The sequence below is a fragment of the Dendronephthya gigantea genome, unplaced genomic scaffold (genome assembly GCF_004324835.1).
Source record: "Dendronephthya gigantea isolate DGI-Jeju-01 unplaced genomic scaffold, DenGig_1.0 000009F, whole genome shotgun sequence".
NCBI lineage: Eukaryota > Metazoa > Cnidaria > Anthozoa > Malacalcyonacea > Nephtheidae > Dendronephthya > Dendronephthya gigantea.
In genome coordinates, this window is record NW_021163019.1 from 2,330,860 (window position 1) to 2,358,767 (window position 27,908).

Below are 27,908 nucleotides of genomic sequence, written 5' to 3' on the forward strand. Positions count from 1 at the left end.
CAGGTGAGGCCGAGTCAGTTCTGTTCTGTTCACGAGCTGATGGGCTTGGAAACAAATGAGTGAAAACTCTATGAAGATTGCAAGAGAGTTCACTTTAGGGTAAGAAAGGTCTAAACCTCGACGACCGCTGAGGGTTTGTATACCACGCGGTTTATAAACAAGATACATTCATTTCAAAACACAGCGGGAATGTGGCTTCCCATGTCATAATGCTTAACATGAGAAACGTTGCCATAACCGCCATGCATAACAGGACTCCAGGACACTATTGGTTTGTGTGTTTTTCGCTTGTCATAAAGTCTCTTGTATTTACAAAGATAGGATCAAATTCAAGACAAGAGAATCCAACAAGGAACAGCTCTGAAGACGAATTTCTTGTGACATCTAAGATCTGCAACATTTTACGTAGTTTGAGGTTTGTGAGAATAACAGTTGTTCGCTAGTATTTGTCTTTATTGTCACTGTGTTACAGATGTTATTGAACTAAAAAGTTATTCAAATCAGGAATGGAATGTCTTTTCGTGATGCCGACGTTCAAAAACGTTCAGTTTCAAGTATAAACCTGCACAACTCGAAGTTTTTATTTCCAAATCCGATACACGGATAATTTAAACACTGACGTGCATGGCAATTAAAAAGTCGTCATTTATTGCATGAAATCTCATATCAGCAAAGGCGGAAATAGAAAGTATTACAAATTGGCAGACGTCATGCATGCAGAGTGGTTGATATTTAACATACGAAAGTGATATTGGCACATATTTTTTACCTGTATTAATTGGTCTATGTTCCCTGTTCTATACCTTACTACGAGCCTGGCCTAGGTCGATAGGTTTTCTTGGTCTAAACGCACTTTGGTCTGACCTGCCCGAGCCAGGAAGTCTGGACAAGCACAATAGGTCGCCTAACAAAGACATACCAGGGCTTTATGACAGGGTAAAAACTCCTGTCTATAGGCCTAAACCCACTGATCTATTATAATACACTGTATAGCACTCTATAGCATGTACTCTGAAAGACGATTCTTTTGCGTGATGGCATTAATTCCTATCATAAATTCTGGCCTTGTTCTCCATAGGTATATTGCTTCTTTATTCATCGAGGTATCAGATCAGTGTGTAGAGCTGTGCCTGTAGTTTCAGGACAGAAGTGGGTCTCTTATAACGGAACATTGCAATTCTTGTAATTTAAGATTACCTTATAGTGTTTATCATAGTTGTGTTTGAAATGCATGCATAAATAAATTATGCTCTGTTTCTTGAAGATATACATCCCGTCGTTCAACATACTATTTCAACTGCTGCATGTATTTATTATAGTCAGTATAAAATAGAAAATGTCTTGCAAAATTCAAATTTTATAAAATGCCTTTTTGAATAATGGCATTCAACTTGACCTATGTTCTTCGTTTTTGCACAGAGATAACCAATTGTGGGAGTAAACTATAGAAATCCACAACACAGGATGTCTGGCAAAAAAGGAACCGCTTAAAAAAATTTTATGCATTCAAACGAATCCACAAAAACTTTTTTTAATTGTTTTGCTTTGGTTTAAACCTACTGGGCAGAAACGTGACCTATACACTCGACATAAATTTGAGATGTTATGAAATTTGATATCTAAAAATTTAAAAGCATATATCAAGACTAAGTGGATGGATAAATTAATATATGATTTCCTCAGTTTTTTGCGGGGTAAGCTCCTCCCATGTAGATTAAAAAAAAATGAGAAGCAATAACTTCACAAAATATGCCGTGGATATAATTAATTTTACATGCTCTGAACTTCCTGTTTATAAACTTATATTCTTTTTCTAAAATAACAAGAGATGGCCATGCAATGCCACAGCATATTCATACACGCATACCATTTTGTTATAACTTCGGGTAAAATCCGCGAGTTGAAGGTCTGTTCACACACGATCCAATTTTGTTGGATCCAATTCACTTCTGATGGATGTTTTATAGTCTGTTGTCTTGTAATGTATACGAGCAGCAAATCCACTGAAGCCAATGCAGTACAGCTTTATCACAAACCGACTATATTTCATACGTCAGAAGTGAATTGGATCCAACAAAATTGGATCGTGTGAACAGACCTTAAAATATAATTCTACATGTGGCAACTCTATATACCGAGGTTTCCAAAACTGGCTAAAAGCATGCATTGAATAAGTAAATATTCAATAAGTCTCGTGCATGCATTGTGATTTATTTAATCAAGCAAGAAATATTGATCGATCCTATACATGCATGTTGAGTTGAACTTCTTTCCTCATGATAATCCAATTTTCAAAAGTCTCCTGTTGATGAAAACACATGCAGTCCCTTTTAAATCATAAATGCTATTTTTTAAAATATATAAATTTCTTAACGCTGAAGTATAATAGGTCATAGGACAGAAGGTCAGAGATTCGTGAGGAAACACTCCCACGCTACATACCAAGTTATTTTTGCCAAGATATTTCATTATATTTCATTAGTTTTAAGACTTTTATCTTATAAACTTAGGAAATTTTTGCTTTTTTAATTAATCTTCTCAGACGTTTATATTCAACTAAATGGGATGTTTATTCGTGTACTTATACACAACATTCAACAACTATATATATACACACTTCAAAATGAAAGACGCACATATTTTTATATTCTTTTCGAATCATCAATGCATGAAAGCGTGTCTCAAAACCTTGTCTCTCTAGCAGTCGGGTTGTTCCTTACAAAACACCTCTCTGTTTTGAAAATTTACCTAAGTCTATTTACATTTAACACGTGGATATATAAACATCAAATATAAGTGTTTGATTTAGTTTATTAAAAATCCAGACGGTTTTTATATATATTTAAAAATTATACATCCATCCATGCATGCACATTTAATTTCCTTCAATATATTTGGCATATTTCTTCATATATTTTAGAAAATTCTGAACGGATTTATGCAAAATGCCTTTTCAAAACCCTATAGCTCAATACTTCATTTTTTTTCAATCAATGTAAGCTTATTTTCTGTTTCTAAAAATCATATTTTATTTGTCTGTTTAAAAAATGGGGTGTTTAAAAACAGCTGCATGCTTAAACCGCGATGCAACCAGAAATATTTTAATAGCGTTAATCGACCTTGGAGAAAGGGCAAGGATTTGATGCGGTATAGAATATAGATAGTGAAATTTGTTCGAAATATAACCAAATTTTTGATTCGGAAATGTTATAACCTGCCAATGAATTAAGGTTCGTAACGCAAGCATGCAATCAGTACTCGGTTAGTTCCTCTTCGACACCAGAAAATATCGAGTTTCTTGTTCTTGGATGAAATATAAATTTAAGCAATTTTCTCTCATCTCGAAAATAGCGCATTATATGCAGGTGTTATTTAACAGAACAAAAGTACGCGACACGAAACCATTATACTCTTATAATTAACAAAGATATTAAATTTCAAAGCCGACATGTCAGGCGCAAAATGCTCTAAAGTTTCTACTCTGCATTCAAAGTTAAAACATGCAGTGATATATTATATAACTATAGACAAGCCTGTGGACAAGTATTTCGCTGAGTGGTTGTAATTTTCACTCCGTCGAACGGCAGACGATTTTATTTGTTGGCATAAGAAGAGTACAAAACCTGTGAAAGGGTAATGAAATTCTTTACCAGCAAAGTAGAATTGCATGAAAGAATATATACAGCCTTTTTTGAAAAAGTTGCTCTCTCCGGCAAAATGGCCTTTACACGTATCCCATAAATATAACGCTTGTCGTAAGAAAAAGTCTGGAAATATTTCATGACTATTTTTTATAAGTTTTAATGCTTTAATATATGGCTGTGGTCTAAATATTTTTAAACTGTGGTTAAACCCTGATGCATATATATGTATCCTAGCAATTTCTGCATGTTTTATACATGCTTAACAACGATGCTGTGCGCTGGTCGGGATCCTAGAGCAAAGATAGTAAAACTAAATTAAAAAGATATTAATTCATTCCTAATCCTGTTTTCATGCCGCAAAGATAATATTCGAGGCATTTTAAACAACAAAATTCATGAATTTCATACGCGCGTGCGTGACTTCCATATATGCATGGAATAGCCTCCAAAAAAATCATAATCTGTTAGCGGCATCTAGACTTATATATATCTTCCACTTTTTTTCCTGTTCAATCGATCCTCAACCAATAGGGATTTCTCGAAAAGAAAGAGATAAGAAGCGTAGAAAAAACATCTATAAATTACGAGGTTTATGCTATTGTTTTGACACAGAGGAAATACATGTTTAACAATTAAGCCATATATTTTTTTAATACCATATTCAATTTCACAGCGAAACTTTATCAAAGACGTGATTTTTGGCACAATGAATGCAAGCATGATGCATGAAAGCAGTTATTTGTTATATTCTAACAATTTGCAAACCACAATGTGGGCAGAATATATAGTTTTAAAATACATTTGTGAATTTGAAAATAAATTTATCAACTTAATCCTTAGCTTATCCAATTAGAGGGTTGAAGAACTAAGCCATGTACCCGCCCGGCGGGCGAGCGTCAAAAACACCGCTATAATTGAAGTCGAAAAATTACGAGAAGATAAATGCACACCATTTTATAACAATCCTATAAGCCACACAACATCTGCAGAAGGGAGGCGGGAAAGAGAAAAGAACAAATTACCACAGGGAGGTGAAAAAAGATTAATATCAACTTTGAACTGATAATATTCGTGCGTGGTTCGGACCGATTTTCGCAGACAAAAACGGCGACGAATTTTTACGATAACAGCATATAGCTTATATATGTATATATCGGCGGTCTGAAATCTGAATTTCAAGTGTATTTGTCTTGTTAAGTTGCTGTCCTTTCCAGATTATTTAACCGCAAGCCGGTAAATTCCACTGGCACTGGCAAGTAATTTTGTTCACACTGTATATGCAAATTAAAGCTAGACCGCCGTGAGACTTGGAAAGCTGCAGCGAAGAAGACGATATATTTAATCAAAGTTGATAAAAACAATATAGAACACAGTGTGTGATCGCTGGGCAAAAACACCGTAAGCTTCCGAGTTGGATATACAGAATCTTGTCGCTATACCTAAACGTCATAACTTGCAGTTGCCGTTCCATAAATGTTCTCGCTATTCACTGAAGTCTGGAAGTATTCTTGGTAGTAGCTGTATATATGCTGGATTCGAGTGATTGAGGTAACTGGAAATATATATAGTTTCAAATCTAGATCTAAAAAATGTGTATATTTTAGCTGATAAAACACTAAAAGAGTTGAATTTAGTTCGGGAGTATAAGAAGTTCATAGAAAGTTCATATTTATATAAACGGTTATATAAAGCATCAAATATGGTATAACAACTGCGCATCCTAAAATAGACGAAACACAAATCGACGTTTCGATCTGAGGGCCTTTGTCTGCATGGAAAGTTATATAGTAACGGAACTTAAAGTATAAAGCTTATAAAGGAACTTAGGGCCTCCACAGACTAGGGATTTAGTTGTCCGGCGACAACTATTTGTGATCGACAACTAAATAAGCCCGATAAAGGATTCCACACACTGGGATCCTAGTGCGTCGCTCACTGGGATCGCTCAAATACTGATTTAGCAACTGAAATTGCGCGGAGATTAAACGGAGTATTCGATAACTAAAACAAAAGTTTTCACACACCAGAAAAACGCCAAAAAATGAGGCCGTCGATAACTATTACTTTCTTACAACTTTTCGAAAAAAGAAACTGCTCAGTTGTCGACAACTTGCGCAACAGACTACGTTTTTTAATTGTCGATTACTTCAGTTAGTTGTCGGATCACAAACGTTGTCGACAACTACATATAAATCCCTAGTCTGTGGAGGCCCTTATATAAAGTTTACATCTCGGAGGAAAAAAAATTGTGTGTGACTATATAGATTACATTTTACAAAAAAATCGTCGCCGACCATTTGCAAAAAACTTGAAATCCGCTAAATTATGTCCCATATACAGGCGCATTTTCCTCCATAACACATCAGAATTTTTTGTGATATTTACCCGAATAAATATGCATGATCGAGCTATTGCGGGTGTAACAAATACAGGTACTCATGCATGCATATATAGTTTACACTTGTTATATATAAGCGCTGGACTTACAGTATGATCATGCATTGATGTAACAGCCATCATACATGCATGGACATGCAGTCTGAAGTGAAACACAATATGCAGTAATTGTATTTACGAATAGCTTATAATCGAGTTACAAAAACTTCAGTTTGCTATAGCAACTGAAGAAGGTATATACTTGCAATGGTATATTGTATATGAAAGCGACAATGCAGCGCATAAAACATACATATTTTTTCCAGTTTTGATGGCAAAAAGTTTTGTATAAAAAATTGGATGCATATATATATACATTTCATGTATACAGATGGTACGTAGCTATATACGTACGTTTATGACAGCCCTGTGACGATTGAAATCGATAAGTGCATGGATGGATGCTGTTTTTAGACATCGAAGATAACAGGTTCGCATGCATGCAAACTGACAGATTCGCACGTTTGATCCAAAACTAAAAGTAGTATATCAGTACACGATGGAACCTCTCTTGTGTAAAACAGTGATTGAAATCTATATGAAGCGCAGATAATATTCTCGCAGACGGAACGTGCATGCAGCCTGGCATGTTTGAGACAAAACTATAAAAGCGATACGTTTATACAATCCGGCGATGGGCTTTAAAAATATTCAACACTCGGCGAAGCGATGATTGACATGTATCTGCTATATAGGTTTTCGAACCTTGGCCGATTAAATAGCAAGTATTCAATTTTAGCACAGGAATATTATCAAAAGTCAAGGGTACTCGTCCTAAATATATTTACTTTAGGAGCTACGTGCATTCCGTTTGTACTGCATCAAATTAAAACGTGCGATGTGATGGCATGTCATGCACAGAAGAGTAAATTCTCTCGACAAAGGCTCTGTAAATTACATCGAAGTAGTTTTCATATATATTTATAAATAGACTAACCCAAAGCACATTTTGCATTGTTAAGCGATTAAAAAGATAAGAGATTGCAAAATTAAATACGATTACGGAATACAGAAAGGAAATATATTCATACATATGCAGAACCTGACCTACGCGTTTGTGTATATCTAAAATCTAATAATGTGTGATTACTTTAACAAGATTAACACCGCATGAATTCAAGCCTGTCGTCTACCTTCTTCACCGCTTAGTTTTATAATACAGTCAATATGAATAATAAATCAAAAAAGGTTTCATATTTTGTCTGGGAAGTGAAAAACAAATTGGGGTTTCTTTAATAAGTATTATTTATGGAATTGCATAACGTTGTTGGCGCGCGAAAACCAAATACAAAATATATATTCATGAGAAAGGTGAGTCGATGGGGTTCCCTGCGATGCTGCATATGCATGCAGTAGAACTTTTATCTTTGAGCTCGTTAGAATGTCCTTTAGTGACATGTCTGACCGCACAATTCAATTACTGTATGTATATACATCACTTCAAGGTTGAAATGTTCAACTTGAGGAAACCAACAATTATATCACCCAGTCTTAATCGCTTGTACAACAGTTGCGCGGTAAGCCTGCATGATACGTGCATGTATAATCAGACTTGTCCACAATGCACACATTTAGAAAGATAAACATGCAGGTTCTTTAAAGAATCTTTGATGACTCGTATTTCCTATATATAAAAGCTCGTGCAAAACAGCCAAACAAGTGCAGTGTCACTGTCAGTGTAAGTTAACGCTTACTGAACCAATCGGTTTCTTGGAGATAAATAGTTATATTGTATACAGTGCATTTATAGTATATCATATCTAATATAGACAATCCAATTGTCTTTATACAACCGTACTCGATCAAAACACATTCCAATAGTATCAAGTCTCAATTGAGAAAGAAAAATTATTTGGCACTTCTATACAAAGTTAAACCCGTGATTATATAAACACTAATGATTCAGACATGCAGGTCCCGTCTTATTGCATTGAGTACTATTTGGTATTAAAGAAAGCGCTTCATTGACTATAGTCTATACCAGCATTTACAACCCCTGTCCAGAGATTGAGCATTGAACTAAGTTCATCAAAACCTCGTTCTTGCGGGGTTTATCACGTGAGGTTCTTCGGATCAATCTCGTACTCGGAGCATATAGCGAAAATTCGCGCGAAAATGTTGTTGTTACACAGAGTAAACAAAGTATATAATCTGCTGCATGGCCGGTAGTAATGTTTAGGATACACTTCATATAATTATTGAGCTCTGGATAGAATAATTGATGTTGCAAGGTTAAGAAACGAAAATATAGAGAAAATAAGATGGGATATAGAGATACAAAAGAAGTATCGTGGAATAGTATTGAAAATTTGAAAACAAAAACATGCAGTAAGGATGATCGTTGTTTTTGATTTCACCGTGTGACCAAAATCACGGTTTATTTCCATTCCTTATTTCCTAATATACTCCAGCGCGAGGTAATCCACGCAAAAGCTGCTTAGTTTCTACGCGAAAGAGATTTTGCACCAGCTCGTGTAGAAATATACGCGCATATAGGATTAAAGTGCAGAGCAAAACAACAAGCGACACCTTAATACACATCTATCATGAAACGTAACATGACAGTAAACATGGAACATCTGTTTTCTGACGTCTACTTCTTGTCGAACACACTTCGAATGATTTATGCATCTTGAAAAGTTGTTAGGCGTTGATTTTGATGTGACATGCCGAGACGCGTGCGTGCGTGTTCATTTGTTAGCAAAAGCTGCTATAGTATTGACTAGAGTCGGTATAGTAGAGCAAGAGAAGCGCATACCTTGAGACTAACAGTGATATACAATAGAAAAACAGGTCAATTGGATAGAGATATATACATGTGTCTTGGATGATAAAATCTGATTTCGCTTTCAGGTAAACGCTGGATGTATACTTTAATGTTTTCCGACATTACTTTATTATAGGAACTCCTCCCCTCATTTTCGACCAATTTCAGGAATAGATATTCTGAGATAAATGTATAATTACTCATTTTTATAATAACTATAATAAATTATGTCGGTTTGGACGGGTAGAAACAAGATAGAGAAAACTGTACATGCATGATTCATTACTTCAAATAAGCGGGGTGAAATTGAGACCGAGAGTTGTTTGTTCATGGTGGGAATATATATCTAAATGTATTTATACGCGATAAATTACTGTATACAATATATAATGGACTTGATACTGAATTCAATCCAAGTTAATTCTAGAGATTCTGGTGCTACGTGGCTGAGCAATTAATAAGAAAAATCGTTTCCTTTTCACGACCAATATAATCTTAAAAAAATGACATTCCTATCAATCAATAAGTCCACCAGCTTAGCCGCGCGTATTTATTTTTAAAACCTGGCAACAGTAGCAGCTTTTTTACATTATATAGCCTACCTGCATGTTTTTACCGCGAAGTGGTCTCGGGCGAACAGCGATCAACAACCACAACAAGCCTTTGTCGTCATAGATCACGGGTATAAACACAAGCAGCGTCTGCATGCAGCGATATGTTTGTGTCTTGTAAGTGAAGTATATAGTAGTACGATATAGTACGATATATATCGCACATACAGTGAATTTATTGATGACTTATAACTTGTAAGACATTTCTATATGTATATTTTTATAGTTGAATTGAAGAGTTCCTTGGCTTGGGTACGCGGAATGTGAATTTTCGTAGTCGTAATTTAGTAAAAATTGCCTGGAGATATATATGGCCTTACTTTAGAGTTGGTGAGTAAAAAATCAACACTTGTATTGCCCACTGTAAGATCACACTTAAATCATGGTTCATTCAACGGTGTTGAAGCCAATGATGAACCCTTGCGAAAGTGCTTATAAAGTGAAATTTCTAAAATACTTTCACAGGAAAATCCATGCTATAGATTATACATTTTTACGCAGGACAATCCTCTTATTCTATCTTGAAACAACGAATATATGTTATTTTAGAGAGAATTATGTGGATTATCTAGTGTGCTTCGATAACTCGGTATCTTATAAAAGATTGATCTATAATGCTATAATGCACGCATTCACTGCTCCGGACAATCGTGATTTCCACAAAGAAATTTACGAGGGGAAACATAATCGTTGCTTGATAACTAAATCTTTGTTTACAGCAATTGCATGCAATTTTCGTCGTGTACTCGTGTACTCCACGGTCAATGCGCATGCGGCGTGGAGCTTGTAACGGTTTTAATTATAAATATTAAGAACACGCAGCGCTCATTTAGGCAAGATTAAAATAAGATTACATACGCAAATCGCATTAAATCTAATTCGAATGTAAATTTGCAAAATTCTATTGTCAAATTTTCAATAAACTGCCCAGAAAAATAGATAATTTTCGGGACAATTCTACCTCATTTCGCTTGTCAGTTGGTCGCGCGTGTATACCTGTCAATTCTTCACGCGCAAGCAAAACCCCACATGCGCATAATTACAGCATTTTCATAATGATAACTTGCACAGATATCGGAAAATGCTATATTATTATTCTTTCCTAATGAAATCATTAGTTGTTTAATCTTCTGATAACGTAATTTCATGAACGCGACAAGGTCACACAGACTTCGAAGGAACGTTTGAGTTCGTGCCTTTCGAAATATACTGAAGAAAACAATGCCCGCATTTGCGGATACAATTGTTACAGCGTGTTTGCTGTTGTTTTGAATAATGGAAAGTTTAAATTAGGATAGATTTAATAATAATGCTTGACGTGTACTTAATTCACGACAGCTGTTGACTAGGAAACTTCCACAAGTTCATTGATTGACAATAACAAGAACATGCAATATCCAAAGTCGCAGGAGAATCATGATTAAAAACAAGATGGGCAGATACTGCATGGCTCAGGCGACCTCCCTGGCGCGATGCTGCTTTATCAAGCAGTGAGTAAAAGCGAGTCGAGAACTTGCAATGCATTATCGTATTTGCAAACGATAGAAATGCAAAAGAAATTGCTTTGACGTTTCTGTATTACTTTATCACGCGTTCTTGAATATGCAACGCTGAATTTGCGCGTTTCTGAAATCGACGGCTGTCGCCTTGGCGACGAAGAGCACGTCTCGCAAAATCATAATCAATCTTGCATGCGAACGATAATGGTTTTACGTAGCTGTAAGATAAACTGACGAGAACTCGATGAAAAATTCATTGCGAAATCGTCAAGAAATATGATGATCCAGAATGATCATTTGATCAAGCCAGCGTCCAGGCCTCCTTAATGCGCGAACAAGGCTCGAGGCCAGACGACGTGCATTTATGAATGCTTTGACTACAAATTGTACGATAATTAAGAGGCCGCGACCTATTTGACCTCCGCGGCGCTTCCTTCCCAAGCAGCACTGCGCGCGGGATTTCCTCAGCTTCACTGATGACCTCTATGTGCAACTTAAGCGCGATTTACTTTTTTAAACTCACAGGGCGCTTCAATTGTTAAATCACACCGCAATGTCGCCAGAGGAATATAAGAAGTCATATCATTCTCCTCTAGGCATGCGATAAATATGTGGCTTTTTTGAAATTTGAAAATAGATACCTTTTGCTGTTTTGCAAGCTCGAGCTACTGAGCTACTGATCTATGTATAGTAACTGAAGCAATCGCTTATGGACGGCTGGATACGAAACTGAACGCGAGCCATTGTGTTAACATATGACGCTCATGTTAATATCTCAAAACGCAATAAAAAAAGAGAATTGAATAAAACTGGTACCACGGATGCAGTTAGCAAACAACGGAGTATATTTGTTCAAACATTCTTACGTCTTATGCTAAGTAATAACAAAACAATTCGAGGCTTATTGGATTATGCGCAGCATTAGAAAAGATTGACGAGCGACTAAGTGGTCAAAAAAGTGATGGACATGTGCAGAATTAATATTGGATACAAAACCCAATGATTTATTACGTTTGGTGCATTGCCACGACAAATGGTTAGAATGCAACGAAGCTGTCTTGAAAAGGTTGACGAAGTTTGGTAGAATAGAGGAAGGTTAGTTATCGCTACTTGCGCCGACGATTCGACGCGATTTCTAACGCCCGTAGTTTGTATGAAACCGATCAAAGAAATTGTCCGGATGTTAGTAATTAAGGTCTCCTTATTGTCTGTGGCAGTTTTCAGAATTTTCTAAGTTCTGAAAATGTGTATTTTGTTAGTACGTTGGCGTTTCTAAGTTTCAAGAAACCCCGATAGGATTGTTCGTACAATGAATGCGCATATAGAATGCTATTGTCGCAGAGATATTCGTGGATATTTATACAGGCGATGTTGACTTTAAGTAACTATTATACATTAGCGTCTGTTTATGAGCAGAATTAGCACAATACTAGGTGTTCGTTTAGGGTCGATAGAGCAAAATGCCCTCCCCTCCATTATTACCGATTAAGGTTCGTTGAATTATTCGCAATATTCCGGCGGTTGATGCTCAAATGGAACCTCGATTCATTTGCAAAAAGGTGGAATATGCTTTGATTATACTGAAGGGTAATTATATAGCTATATGCTTTGCCTATCCCCGCCGTTTTCATTAAGAAGAAATGGTGATCATGATGTCGAGAGATAGGAAAGTTTAGTTTTAGAAAGAGCAACTGCATGTTAATAATATCCAGTATAAACGAGTGCTTTGTAGACGTAAATGCAACGAATATAGGTTTATTATTAAAATTACAGGCTGACATACTGTCAACTGCTAAAAAGGCATGTGGCATGACATCGCGTTATATTAATCGTGGTTGTAGATAGCCGATAAGTCCAATTACATTGGTCTAGGAATGACATAATGTACTTCCCTTGTACACAAAAAAGGCATATTATATTTCAACATATGTGGGAACAAATCCCGGCATAAAACGCCGTGCAAAATCTACAATCTCGATCATCGGCAAACCACAAACCCCACGATCAAGGAAAAGATTTGTCGAAAAATGCTCAATAAATTGTTAGGGAATTACTGTCATGCACAGGCAACGGCAACCCCTCTCTCTCTCTTTCACCTACGATGGCGTCATGTTTAAGGTGGCACCCACCTCTTTACATGAGTTCATACCTTTCCGTCATGATATATTAGTATTACAAACCAAGGTGACCATCGTGCAGAGATCATATTCTAGCATTATAACAACAGCTTGTGGTCTGTAACTGCATGAGAACATGACGTACTTCGTGTGCTGGCTTTTAAGTCTTTAAGATCATGAACGCAAGTTGCATCGTATGGTTTTTCAAAAATAGCGCTTTCATTAGAGAACCAGCATGAGGTTCCCAGCGTGATTTATGTCATTTCAAGCAGATAAAAGAGCCTACATCAAAGCGTCTTCAAGACCGAGTGATCTTAAGCTAACTATATATAAAGTTTACATACAAAAACCTCGCCAACTTTTACGTCATTTACGTTGAGTGATCGCCTCGCGTATATGTTATTGTGGTATTTGCGGGCGACATTTCAATATCAAGAATTCCATAAAATCCTTGAACGCTGCCACCGACTACAGCTTTAGGAAAACGCTTACAGGAAATTTTAACACCTCATGCATATACACTGCAAGTGAGGTTTTATAAGGCAGACCGCATTTAAATTAAATCGTTCCTGTGGTAAGAACTATTCCATTTAAACAATTTAAACAAAGCAAAGGCATTTTCCATGACGTTTGTGTAGGCGTTCTGCTCCAATTTATCGGACAATTTTTTTTTCATTTGAAGAATATTTTCATTGCGAAATTTATTTATCAATCATCTTGTCTGGACGGACAGAACCGTCTTTCAAAAATATGTTAAGCTACTTTCGTCCAAGTTTGGCAAAGTTTATCCGATCAAATCTAAAAATAGTTGCATTGTGTTTTTTGGCTTGAAAATTGGATGCGAAGCAAGTTCACCGAAGCTTTGGTTCTGGTCGATGTACATACTGTACGACGCTTTGTGACGTTTTATATGGACATTACACTGACTTCAGGGCACTTGGAGGCATAGGCGTACGGGCATACTTTTTTTAGGGGGGCTGCGCTAAATTTGCCCGAATGACATGACGTCATAGATTTTGTGACGTCATCATAAAATTATATAATCTGAGAAGACTACAAATGAAAAGGTTTCCTTTGAAGATTGACAGATGTAATATAAAAAGAAATATCATCCCTAGCCATTTAAATTCTAAACTAAACTATATTCATTACGATTTACAACGAAAGAAAAAGTGACTAACATAATAACATTTTATTTGATATATGAAATTCCGCCATACGCTTTATTAGAGCTTGGCTATTGCGTTTTGTAATATTCCAGGCGATTATTTATATAGTGACGAAGCGAGAGAAAAAATATAAAGGCCTGAGGAAAGACTAGTCTAACGAGCTGAGTTTACTTCACACACACATGTGGTTTAGATCCAACTCTATTATACAATATTTCACATTTGGTATTTATACTCTCGCTCCATAGGGCGTGTACGCTTCTTTTATCATCTAGAATGCTCAGTATATTTATTATCAACTGCTATATTTATATATTAATCTCGGACGCACTTGCAATGGTGCATCCGCGGCAGCTTACTTTTCCTATTCTATTAGTATTAGCATATATTTACTTACATTTAATCCATTATCCGATATCCGTTACACTAGTCTAAACTGTGTGCTATAAAATTACTGATCGGATTGTTACTACGCACACGGCACACCTATACATGATACCAGTCATACCACATCTTCGCAATATGCGTATACAGCTACACTAGCTCACTGTGTATACTAGATACATACTTTTATAAGTTTAATGGTTGTATAGCCTATAGTGCCTAAATTACGCTGGGTAAACTACTGTAGCCAAACCTATTGTAATATTGTCACTTCGTTCTGGCCGTTTCTGTGGGAATTTACGTGATTACGTTTTTGGTAGGTGCATAAAAATCATAACCAAATCCGATTAATTTATAGCACTTAACTTTTAATAAAGGTTAATTTGACGCAACATGCTTGAACCAGTTATGCAATCTATGCTAATATACACAACAGCTTCAGTTTAGCTTTATGGTGAATAGATTCCCTGTCTAATCACCAGACCATCGTAACGTCTTTGCCCGAATGACAAGACTCTTTTTGCCCGAATAAATTAATTCCCCCAAAAATTGGGGGGGCTGCAGCCCCCCCAGCCCCACCCCCCCGTACGCCTATGCTTGGAGGTTTGTGCGAAGTATCTTTACTTGCTGTTGTGAACAGAAACTAATCATAGGAAGCCTAAGGAAGGACTATATCGATCTATGATTTCGTCGAAGGTTTAGAAAACAAGCTCTTAAGATGCATCAAACCTACGACACGGAAATCGCTAGCGATAAACGCAGCTTAGGTATTCAATTGTTTCTTTCAGATATGTATCTTAGTGATTTTGTTTGCTTTGTTTAAGCCAATTTTTTTCCCTGGTAGAGGAGCTGTTTGGTTAGCGATGTTTTTTCTGCACGTCTTCGTCGTTGATTTGACAAAACCCGGCTAAGCTCGCTATTATATTCAAGCGCTTGGCTTGGTTGGACGGCTATAATGCGATAATAAGAATGGGACTTCTGTAGTATGCTTGAAACCTATTTCAGACCCACGCGTACTGAATGGGTAGAGCGCTGACTTACCCTAATACCTGGGGGTTAATGCTGGTCATGGGATCTACTCAAACATAGCAGAATTTCTATTAGCGATTGCGTTTATCGAAACTCCTAGAGTCAATGGGGATACTTTGATGTTGAGCGATGTTTTTTTCGTAACGGATAAAGGCGATTCTCCATTACGTCCGATTCTCCATTACGCCCGCGCGGGGGAAGCGCGCTTTGTTTTTAAGGCCGGTCACGGTCGCATCGGCAGAATTTTAAAGCCCGGACGGTAATGGAGAATAGCCTTGACACGAGTAATACGAGATGTCACACGAGGTTTGATTGGCTCGGCAATAATGCGTCTTTCCGCCAATCAAATTCTATGTGAGATCGTTACATGAAGTTTCCTCTTTTGATGCCACGATAAAAATACAATGAAACGCTTTGGCAACAAGATGCATATCTTATGTTATGATCAGTCAATATAATTAAAGGATACCGGGTGCTGTTTGGAGAAATTTTTCAAATCTTTTCGCCGAAAAGTCACCATATAAGCATATCGAATACAAAACTTAGTTGAAGTAACTTCAAGTAGTTACATCACTCCCTCCAAATGTTAACGTCTGCGCACGTGGGCGCGTGTTTAATAAGTGAGGCGGAACTGATACAGTGATATCTCAAACCCAAACAATACGTCTGATCATATTTTTTTTAAATTCATATAAAGCTTTGCATTTCGCAAACGCATTTCAAATTGAGTAGTGCTTTAATACTTTCTTCGCCAGCCTCCTCGTACTGATCGAATCGCTTGCGTTTGAATTTCAGCGCTCGTGAATTGAGAGAAGATCAAAATTTTCCGCCTGGATTATGGTTCCACGTCATTGAAGTGTTCGTTCAGAGTTCAAACAATCATTAGCCACTGCATTGGTGTGTTGTGTTGTGTTCGTCCGCTTAAGGAGTGGGAAGGCAGTCGGTACCTTATTAAAAACTAAGGTGGGATATATACTAATGCCGTGTTTAATGAAGAAGTACATCATGCACGTATCAAACCATAATGATTAAGATATTCCGACAATGCAAGTCTTGTTCCGCGCGTAAGTCATGATAAAAAATGGCATTATATTTATATATCGCGGAAAAGCGTTTCAAAGAATTACTAGGATAAGTCGCAATTAAAGAAGATCAAAAAGTTGAAGTGAAAACTCCTTGCATACTATTTTTAGCCCTAACCAGGGTGGCAATTGCAAAATCGCAACTCAAAGTCTCTCTTCGATGAATTCTTCTCCTGGTTGAGTGTCAACAAAATACATATATACATATAAGATTTCACTGCGCTATTTAATAGTTTTCATAGTTGAACTCTGGAGTATTTTATAGCGATCCACGTCAAGCGCACAATCGGTTGACCGAAATGAATGTAAACTAATAAGCATCTGAGAAACGAAGATGTTGTAAACAGCGAGCCGGCCTGATATATACTGAAATCGTGGGCGTATAATATAAACGACAATATCTTTGTGATCAACAAAAGAAAACAGCTCAAAAAAACCAAATTCAGCCTAGTTTCTTTCCACAACTTGTCGTGTTAAGAACGAAATGGAAACAAGACATCATATCTTAGATTCATATGTTGATTATTATTATTCTAAGCAGCCATATGCTCGAGTGGCTAAAGGTAGACGTCATTGCACCTACAGAGTACAGTAGTTTGAGGATCTCTTACCGGCATGCCCGCATGTCTTATACGTTAACTAATAAAGGTAATAATACATCTAATTGCGTCATGTTTATGTCCAGCGCAGTGACGAGGCCTTTTATGTTTGAACAAGCGTAAACTCGTGCCTCCCAACGATTTGTGACAAAACAATTGACAAAAAGCTCATAATGGGATGCGCTAATTTGTTTACTTAACAAATTCTCGTGGAGATCAGTATGTTGATTCATATCAGAGTAGCATCCGTATATGTGCAGCAACGAAAAGCTAGTACGATTTGAAACGTTTGGAACCAGTCAGCATTGTGTCTACACTGTTTAACATCTCGTGGAATATCATGAGCAAGTATGAAAAATGTTTTTTTAGAATTGATCACAAAATGCAAGCAGTTTTAATCGTAATGAATAGCGGGAGTAATTTGTATACGACTGACAGATAAGTATAACATATTTATACGCACGAGGTATAACATAACCTAAAAGCAGGGATCGCTAAGGTATTGTTTTTTTCTCTCTTAAGTGTTTAACGTCAATCTTATAGTTCTTGTAATCTTTCCAATCTCTTGCGAGTAGTGATTAAGTCAATATAAAAAACAGATTTCACTCATATAGGTTCAGGACAAAGCGTAGTATGATTAATGATGAAACAATATAGCTTTTATGAGTGCAATAGTGAGAAACATGCAGCCTATCTATCCAAACATGATGTTAAGTTAATTGGTATTTTAGCGTGCATGGCTACGTGGAACGACTCATGAGAAAAAACCAGTGGGCTATCCTGTGACTTGGCCAAAGCCGATTATAGCAATTAGGTTATAGCAAACTTATTAATTACTCTAAATTCCGTAAACCCATGAGGCCACCATATAATCAATTTATCTTTCCTTAAGGGAAGATTTATTATTATGATAAGGGGTGGGAAGATATATAGTGACGTAAAACAGCTTGCTTCGTGGCAAACGAAACAATGTGAAATTCTTGAGGCAAGGGTTTTAATAGAATAATGTGATTGGGAAAAATATTGTGTATGGGAGGAGGTGAGGATATTCTGATTGATAAGAGATGTGCATTTTTATTCAAACAATCTCGCCGGATCATCTGGATTGTGGGGAAGCCGGCTCTCTAATTCAATATTAGAAACATGCAGAGATTTTTATGACAGGCACGTGAAGTTATACAAGTAGCCATCATGGGTGTTTCGAAATATTTACGACCTTTGCATGCCTGTTGAGCATATGAGCTCCATGCATGCAAGTGCAGCATTTAAAAACAAGCATGTACTATGATGAAACAATATCCTCGCATTGAATCAAGATATGCGGCGGCATAAGTATATGTTGCCCCATTCAAAGATGCTAACTCCACATATCTACTTTTGAAACACGTTTTTGACATCGCAGGAAGCATTATATTCACTGATAGATTTCAAATATGAAAAGGAACATGTTTTGGAACATGGGATTGTAAACATATATGCTGCATATAAAATCAATTACATCACGTAATTATACAAAGATCGATATATAGTGACGTAAAACAGGTTGCTTTCTGGCAAAAGAAACAATAGCCAAATTTTAGAGGCGAGGATTTGTGAGAGAATAATGTGATTGGGAGAATTATTATGTATAAAAGGCATGCATTATATTCACTGATAAATTTCAAATATGAAACGAAAGAGGGATTGCTGTATATAAAAATCAATTATATCACAAAACTATACAAGGATCAACCATATATCACCGATGATATTATCACTGAAATTCCTGTCACAGTTTATTATTGCAAATGCCATGTACAGTTGGCTGTGGCACGGTGAGGAATGATGAGATCTTAATTAGCTCATTGCTTATCTCAGTGTGGCGAAAAAATACGTCGTTGTGGTTACCTTATTTCCAAGACAGGAAATTGCACATATATATATTGGTAAAACAGAGGGATTAGGGATATACAATAGAATATTAACTGTAGATAACATTTTCTAGTCATATCAAATCTATGATGAATCAATCTACCCTCATGATTACTACAAGCTGGTTGAAACGCAGATTCAATAAACAACAAAATGATATTTCAGTGGTTCCCGTAACTACAGGGGATATGTGTATAAAGAATTTTCTGTGAAGGTTATTAAGGGTCAAGGGCATATTATATTCATAATTATATACTGAAAACAAGCACCGAATATACCTGGACCGAATGGCTTAGTTATGCGGAAAATAAACGACATTAATAAAAAGATTAATATGATTGTTAATGATGAGGTAAATATTATTGCAGCCTTTAGTTCTCTTACCTCTACGTACGTATCCAAGTGAAAAAAATTTATCGGGAGGATCGTATCATTTTAATCGCTGTAATTTGAGCTTCGGTATTCTTGCTTTTGAATTTATCACAAATTCCTAGAAGTTAAGTAAAAAAAGCCCTCAGTGTTCAAGAAGTGTAATTCCAAAATTGAGAGTTGATAAAACTCCATAAATGGGAGGTTTACCAGAAAAAGTACACCGGTTATTAGGTTCACTTATCAAGTGGATATCATATACGACTTGAAAAGAATACCGCACTTGTGCATATAGCTATATAGTCTATAAATCTTATAATAGGCTGTGCGCAACAAACAGTAAACAGTTTATAGAATCTTTACAGATGGACGAGAGAAAGATTGTGCATTATATTTAAAGTTTCCTCTACCCTCTAATTCGAAGTATATAGCTATAGTTAGTGCATTTTTTACGTATATTAATTATATTTCATTACATTGTCAGTTGGTAATGCAAATGCATGGTTTATTTACTTGCATGTGATAGCATCCAAAAATAACATGGACGCGCGCGATGACGTTCGCGAGTATAAACCGATGCGCGCGCGAGGATTAAGATTGTTTCGGAAAATGACGGCACAGTTGTTGACAGCTTTGCCGAATTGATGGCGCGGCTACCTTTAAACGATTGATGACGCCAAGTGTTCTTCGTCAAACGCGCGGTGATATTGCGGGGCAGGTATTTAAATAAAAAGAAATTTTGGGGTGAAGGTCTATCTTGGAATCGGGAGAATCGAAAGTCGAATGAGTCTTGATAGTCTTTGCTCAATCGTTTGACAGACATTCATCTTGCTAAATTTGATCCAGGAAAATTTTATATTTATTTGTGGCAAAAACAACCTCCTTCTACGGAGATAAGGGTCAGCGATAAACGATTCTACAGACTAAACGATAATACATAGGCTGTCCTGCGGAACCCAAACAACCCAATGGTATATGGTAAAGGTTAATGGTCGTACGTCATGTAACCTATACCAACTTGGAAAATGGAAACGGCCAAACAGTAGCCGAATAAGGCAAATATTCTATAGCTTTAAGAAGTACTTTTATGATCGTAGTTGCTAACACGGTAGGTAGAATGTATTGTGTAAAAATGTGAAGACTTTATGGTGTTAATTTTATGTTTTTTTTCATTGAAAATCTTAACATCGTTGTAAGATATAACCTTAAGTCTTATAACTCTTCCATACAGTTAGACTTGTTTAATATATATAGCTATACTTTGCTCTAATTGTTACTGTGCCATCTTATGATTGCGTTAATTTCAGTTCCTGCATGGGATTCTGATATACGGAGTTCTATTGAAAGATGAAGAAAATGTAGCTACTGAACGATGCAATTCGTTTTCCAAACCTATCGTCTTATCGTGTGCTGTTTTTGCGCACACTCATGATGAACTGATTAATAAATAGTTTGAACTAATTAACCGCGCACTCCTGTCGTTTGTGTTAGTACCTCAGATGTGCAAATTAAGTCGAACGATTAAATGCTTACTGCGCATACAAACTGACTGGCTGAGTACTTGTGGGAATATTTCGAGTCGAATTCAAGAATTACTGGAATGTCACTTTTTTATAGCAGTCATGCAAACCCGCAGGCTGTTTAAGTCCCGTGAAAAATCGGTCGCGCAGAGCACCGATGAATTGGTATGTTGTTATTTGACTTACGGTATTTACATAGTATGCGGTACTTGCTCTCTGTGTGTTAGCCTGCTATAAGCCTTCAACTGAAAAATCAATATTTAACACGTTGTGGATTTCTAACTAGCACAAGCATGCAACCTCTGAAATTAAAAGAACGTTAATTTAAAGGATGCAAGCATCTTCCATCACGAGTGAAAACAGAAAGCCGCATAATCAAACATATTACGGCCGGTCAATTATACTTCAGACACCACCTTCTCATAAAATTAATCATTTCAATATTTCATTTCATTTCTGGTCTCCATTAGAAACCTTCGTTCCCGCTCCTTGTGCCTTCCTTATTAGTCGTCTATTTTACACATATATCTCTGCGCTCTCGAACATCACATCCGCCTTCTGAACGTTTTTTGAAAGTGTGCAAAACATGTGCACGTACAGCGCATAAAACCTGCCTTATACGCGTGCATATCACATGTCAAATTAATGTTCTCTTTCATTTAGATCAGCCTTGCCGCACACCATGACGGGCAACACTACTGAAGATGATGCAACTTCGACCGCGACGGAAAACTTCGAAATCATATCAACCCTAGTCCTGTGTGTCGTTGGAGGTATTGGTAACATCTTGGTGGTCCTTGTTGTATGCCGGCAGAGCAAAATGAGGACTGTCACGAACTTTTTGATCGTCAACTTAGCTGCAAGCGATCTGTTTGTATTGTTTATTAACATACCGTTGGACTTAATCGTCAAGTTTTCGGACGATAAATGGTTGTATGGGGCAAGCATGTGCAAGCTTATACCACCCTTACAGACGATGTCTACAACCGTGTCTGTTTGGTCGCTTGTTGCGATCAGCATTGGACGGTAAGTTTAAGTTTAAGTTCATCCCTGCAACAGGCGAACATTTCACTTCATTCATAGAGAGAGCTAGTATAGTTCCAGTTACTAGTAAGCCAGTTACCAAAATGTATCTCATGGAATCTTTAAGTGCTCCAGACTATATATTGGAACCTAATAGCAGATATGTCATTCATAAAAAACAAAAATTATATATAGAAAGGTTTTCTAAAATATGATATCAGATCTAAACTCACACAGATTCGAACATTCATTCACATCATCGCTATTCGCGTGTTAATAAGCCGTAATTGGACTGATGCGAGGCGAATTTAAAAGGGAGATTTTCTATTTGGCTAATATACGCTGACGTAAAATATTAGAGAGATGTCTTCTTTTAGACAAAGCTTAAAAAATTTGATCTGTGTATTATTATTACATCTTGGCACAGATTATTATATGAATACTTCTAAAGATGGAGTATTTTTGTCAATAGCAGATCGAAGTGGTTATGTATAGCAATATTTTTGAAAAATATTATCTTGGAAAGTGGGAATTGAGATGAGACAATCTCGTGACTTTGAGTATTTTTGTCTATTCATATGATGAAGGAATCGGGCTCTGGTCAAGGTTAAATTATTCATCAATCCACAGTATGATGTCTGTAGTCCCATTTACTATATAAGTGCTGCTTTAAACGCACGTATCTTAAATTAACGTAGCTATTTTAGCTTAACAACAGGAATCTTGAAACTTCCTACAATCGTTTCTGATTGTTGAACGCAGAAGGCGAACCATTTAGATGTAGCTTAATCGCACAGGAAGACGAGATCTTCTGTGGGAATAAACCACATAGGCTTCACAGACTGGAGCGTGGAGAGAAACTTCAAACTGATCAAAAAAACGAGTCGATGAATTGAATATAGAAACTTTTAGGGACCGCCAAAAATAAGATTTGTTAATTCAATTTCCTGTAATTGTTGACTGAAATCAAGATCCATAAACGAATGAACATGTCACGAGGCCAAATATGGTTGTTCGTTATCTTCGCTGAATGGAAGTATGGAATGAAACTATAAACACAGACAGCTTACAGAATATCAGACTAATATAAGACATATAATCCAGAAAAAAAGCTCATAACACTCGAATGCATAATTAGCCGTCGACTTTACTTTCATTTCTCACATTCATTCCGTCTCGCGATTGTAAAACAAAATGCGTGCATGGTGTCATGGTCCGTCGTGAATGGGCTTAAAAAGTTTGGAAATTGGGAATGTCTAAAAAAAAACCCCATTGAACTCGTTTGAGTACTCTATGGATTTATTAGTCTTTCACTCAACAGTCATACACTAGCTAGCTATACTTGGTGAGGATGGAAATCTTTCCTGAAATGCTTGATAGCATCTCGAAAAATCGTTACCAACATTCTTCGACTTCCGCTGTGCATGTACAAGGCGTCTGGACGTGCGACAATGCACTCCAAGCTCAGATGAGAGAGTCATGCATATGTTTTGTTAGATTTCTATCAACCGCGGTTCCATTAGTAACATTTCCACTTTCACCACCAATTAGGAGTTGTTTGTATTCGAAGCTTTCGAGCAGAAAATATCGATTAAGGCTTTAATAATAAAACTCAACTTCGTGATACGACATAATCAGTTGACGTAGCCTACGTTGTCTGATGAATATTTGCAGTAGATTTTTAAATTGAATTATTAGTAAAGCAAGCAGTTTTTTTCGTGACTAGCCCGTTAAGTGCTTTTGTAAAATATTCAAATGATATTCAACTGAATTCATAAGAATTAGTTCAAACCTTTGTTTAAAGGAATCCATGAAACCAAATTTTCCCAAACGCGAAGAACACGTTATACCATCTAATTCAGTTAGTTTCATATTGCCTATCGATGTAGCAAACGATTCTAGGGTCTAGAAACTAAAAGTACCAGAAAATGATAGTTCATTATGAATGCTAAATAAAAATTTCTTGAGAATGGACTGAACTAAATGGTTATCCTTGATAATTGATTCTTTTCACACAGTGTGTGAGGTATATCTTTAAGAGGGTGTAAACAGCAAATCCCATATACAATTTCCATAACAATTAAAATTCTTTCCAGTGCATGGAAGTATCGAAAGGCCATGCAATCAAAAGGGAATTAGTAAAAAAACTGTTACGTATGGTAATAGGGCAATAGGTGAAAAAACAAACTCCATCTGTGGCATGTTAGAAGTCAGACTCATCGGCTCTTTCTTCTCAAACATCGCTTGTTGAGGCGTGGTAGAAAACCTAATTCAATCAGTCAATGTGTTTAAATTACAAAAACACGTGTCCGGCAAATTGGTTAATTGCGACAAATGTTTTTGAATTGAACATGTTAACTTTCTTCCAATACTACCTGCTCGTGGGAAAACTCTGCCGAAAACAACCACAAAAAAGTATATCTCTAAACTTTCCCTAAAAACGGGCTGTGCTGTAGCGTTTGGAACTTGCTTAACATATGTGAAAAATGTGCCTACGCTTCAACGCAGCTTTTAAAAACAGATTATCGCAATGTCGCATGTGAGACAAATTAACAGTTCGATTATTGAATGGCCAGCCTCCAAGCCTGTTTACCGTTTGAAACGAAATTCACCATCGAGAAAGATGGTGGCATGCGTGTGGATACAATCCTCTTGTGAATTTTATCGGTTGCGATATAATTACCAGAATATTATTATAGGCGAGGATTAGCAACTTTTCGAACAGAAATTTTGCTGTATGTATGGTAAATCATCTTAGCCATGTTGATATCGACAGATCGCCACCTTCCCGTTGGCCGAAAATTATGCCTTTGTTGACAAAAAATGATAGCGTGATGCGGAAAACAAAACACGTCAAAAGGCCTCAAATTCATTCATTTTTTTTCTGGATTCGCGAAAACTTGTTTTTTAAGATCGACATACGCGGCCATCTGGTTTATCAATATGTTTTATATTTTATTTGTAGGTACATTGCAATCGTATACCCGCTTCGACCACAGTTACAAACGAGCCATGCTAAATGGATAATATTAGTGGTGTGGACAATAGGTTTGGTGGTTGTGATACCATTCATGTTGGCATTAGAGTTAAAAGGCGATAAATGTGAAGAAGATTTTCCGGCCGCTGGTATGGTAACGTGGGCATACACCATTGGTGTTTTTGTTGCGCAATATGTCGTGCCTTTAGCCATCATCATGGTCTGTTACATAAAGTAGGTAGATTACATTGAATACAACGTGATCTCGCGCTTGAGCCGGCAATCAGCAGCGCTCAGGGTTGTCGAAATAGAAATCCATTCTGCAGCATTTACTTCATTATACTTCTACCAAACAGATTTTTCTTTGCTGAGTTGATATTTGCATTCGAATAAGTCTTTTAATAAACGTTTTAGGGTTGGCGCAGAGCTTTCCTGTAACAACAATGGCCATGAAAACAGCACTCTTATCAAAGAACAACAGAAAGAGACGAAGAAAATCATCAAGATTTTGCGGCTTGTAGTCACAGCGTTTGCAGTCCTCGTTCTGCCAATACACTTGTTGTATATTTGGATCGACTTCTTTGATGGCGGTAAGTGTATAGCTAGAATGTAGGGGGTTGTAGCCGGATTAAGATCATAAGAGTCAAGCTTATTTCACGAGCTTATTAACTTTGAAACCAAAGAGGGAAGAGAGGAAGTCAGCATCATATTCTTGGCCCTTTCTCTAAAGTGCCCTTGGGACTCGGGGCAAATTTCTCTCTAAGTATCACTGTGCCAATAGAGAGAAGCCTCGCCCATGACCAGATCGACAGAGAAAGTACCTTGAATCACTCTGCAATTCGACAGACTAGTGTTTTGAAACTTTGAAATTAGAATTACTGAATCTGGCAAATGCGAGATAAAATACACACGCATTACACGGAAGAGTGCCTTTGATCTTAATCAAGAGTGAGGGTGAGCAGGCGTGCTGAAGACAAGCTCAGAGTATCTTCATAAGGATCATCCTAGAATACTGAACGACTCATGTTTTCTCTCTTTGTACAGGTCAGTCGCCCAAATTTCCAATTCTTCGCGACATATCTGTGGTTATGTTGTACGGCAACAGTGCAAGTAATCCGATCTTATACAACATTTGCAACGATCAATTCCGTGAGGGTTTTAAACAGCACTTTAGGACAGTGTCGAGAACATTCTGCGCGGGAAAGGACGAAGAATATTCAAATGAGACTAAGGAATCTGAGTGCATATCACTCGTGTACAGTCCTAAGGGAAGACTATCGACGGCTAGTCATGTTAGTGTTGGGGGAAGTTCGATAACACCGGACAGCAAATGCATGCCTGACTCGCTTAACAGCGAGGAGAAGAAGAAACAAAAGGACTCATGCAGTTCATTCGTGACCCACACTTATAGATGCATATGCATCGAGTTCATTTTGATGCCAGTCTTTCGAATGGTCAAGCAATGGTCGTTCATTCTGCATTATGATTCATTTTCGCAGTGAAAAGAACAACATCAACACCCACGGGCAACGCTTACGTATTCTGAATTCTAGAATATAACTGGAACGATAACTTGTGATGAACATGTCCATACTTGCCTGAAGCTTTTTGTGTAATAGCTCCAGTTTTATATACAGCGCACGTTCAGTGTTTAGTGTATTGCTGCATGCTTCAAACTCAGATAACGTAAAAGGCTTCAACCCCGTGAGTTATCACACCAGTTATATTAGAGTCCAGCGCTGAGAATTTAGTCTCATACTTCATATTGAAATGAAAAGTAGAAACCTGCTGTTGATCATAATGTGATCTAATCTTGGATACTACAATGATTTCATCTAAGAATTCTCAACATAACAATGATAACGCCTACTTTTAAAAGCCACTTTCTAAATACTAAAGACTGTTTTTCCAGTTACATAAATATTTTTTAGATAAAAATAACGTTTCCGCATCCCCCGATTATGAATACGTTGACATCCGACGATTGCATTAAAGGTGGGAGGCGAACAACTCGTTAAAAATATCACATTACAACCCCCTTAAATCATCTTTCATGATTAGATTAGCTTCTTAAAAGATGTTTACTGTTCGTGAAAATATGTTTAAAATGTCGTTAAAACAAAGAACACACATTGGAGAGAGCTATTAGGCCAACTGTGACTGTAAAAAGTTCACGTGCTGAACAGGAAAGACAATCGTGCACTAAGTCAGGTATAATAGAGAGGAAATCTTATGTATTTTGTATTCAATAGGGGCTATTGGCGAGGTAACGCTGTATGATGCCTTGTTGGCTGGGTCACAAGACCGTGTATAATACAGAGGTTCATTCTCTTAATTGAGATCGAATTCTAAACAACAACTGTTATTTTTCACCTCAAATCTATAGTTGACGTCATATATGATCTTCAATAACATTCGGCATTTCTTGCGATCACAAACTAACAAAAACAACGAAGAGGTGTGTGTTATGTGTGCGAAAGAACGCCCCCTTTGTGTAAAAATTGATGAATGTTGTACGATTCATGTATATATATAGTTTGTACAAGAATATTAATAATCTCCGAGGAAATAATAAAGTCAGATCGATGGAGGTTTTGAAAAACAGCTCATTAGTTGCAATTAATCACAAAATGGAGTATATTACCTCGCGACAATTATGCTTTCAAGAACTTAATGCATGTCACTTCTTCTAAAACATCTGGGTCACGTTCAAGCTGTCTTGGAATATATTACAGCAACTAATATTATAATAAATGATTGTAATTACACTT

At 36.8% G+C, this 27,908-nt stretch overlaps 1 protein-coding gene across 5 annotated transcripts; it reads left to right on the forward strand.

Moving 5' to 3' along the window:
• Window positions 1-298: 298 nt before the first annotated feature.
• Window positions 299-27,908, forward strand: LOC114517488 (neuropeptide SIFamide receptor-like). 5 transcript variants are annotated; one of them, XM_028537228.1, is made up of 7 exons: window positions 9,498-9,575; window positions 9,685-9,788; window positions 16,452-16,619; window positions 21,801-22,163; window positions 25,126-25,371; window positions 25,552-25,727; window positions 26,182-27,908. In XM_028537228.1, the coding sequence occupies exons 4-7, from the start codon at window positions 21,820-21,822 to the stop codon at window positions 26,637-26,639; spliced, it is 1,224 nt and encodes a 407-aa protein (XP_028393029.1). In that variant the 5' UTR covers window positions 9,498-9,575; window positions 9,685-9,788; window positions 16,452-16,619; window positions 21,801-21,819; the 3' UTR covers window positions 26,640-27,908. The 5 variants fall into 5 exon arrangements, with proteins under 5 accessions (XP_028393030.1, XP_028393031.1, XP_028393029.1 ...); XM_028537229.1 differs by lacking the exons at window positions 9,498-9,575; window positions 9,685-9,788 and adding an exon at window positions 299-415; XM_028537230.1 differs by lacking the exons at window positions 9,498-9,575; window positions 9,685-9,788 and adding an exon at window positions 5,054-5,192.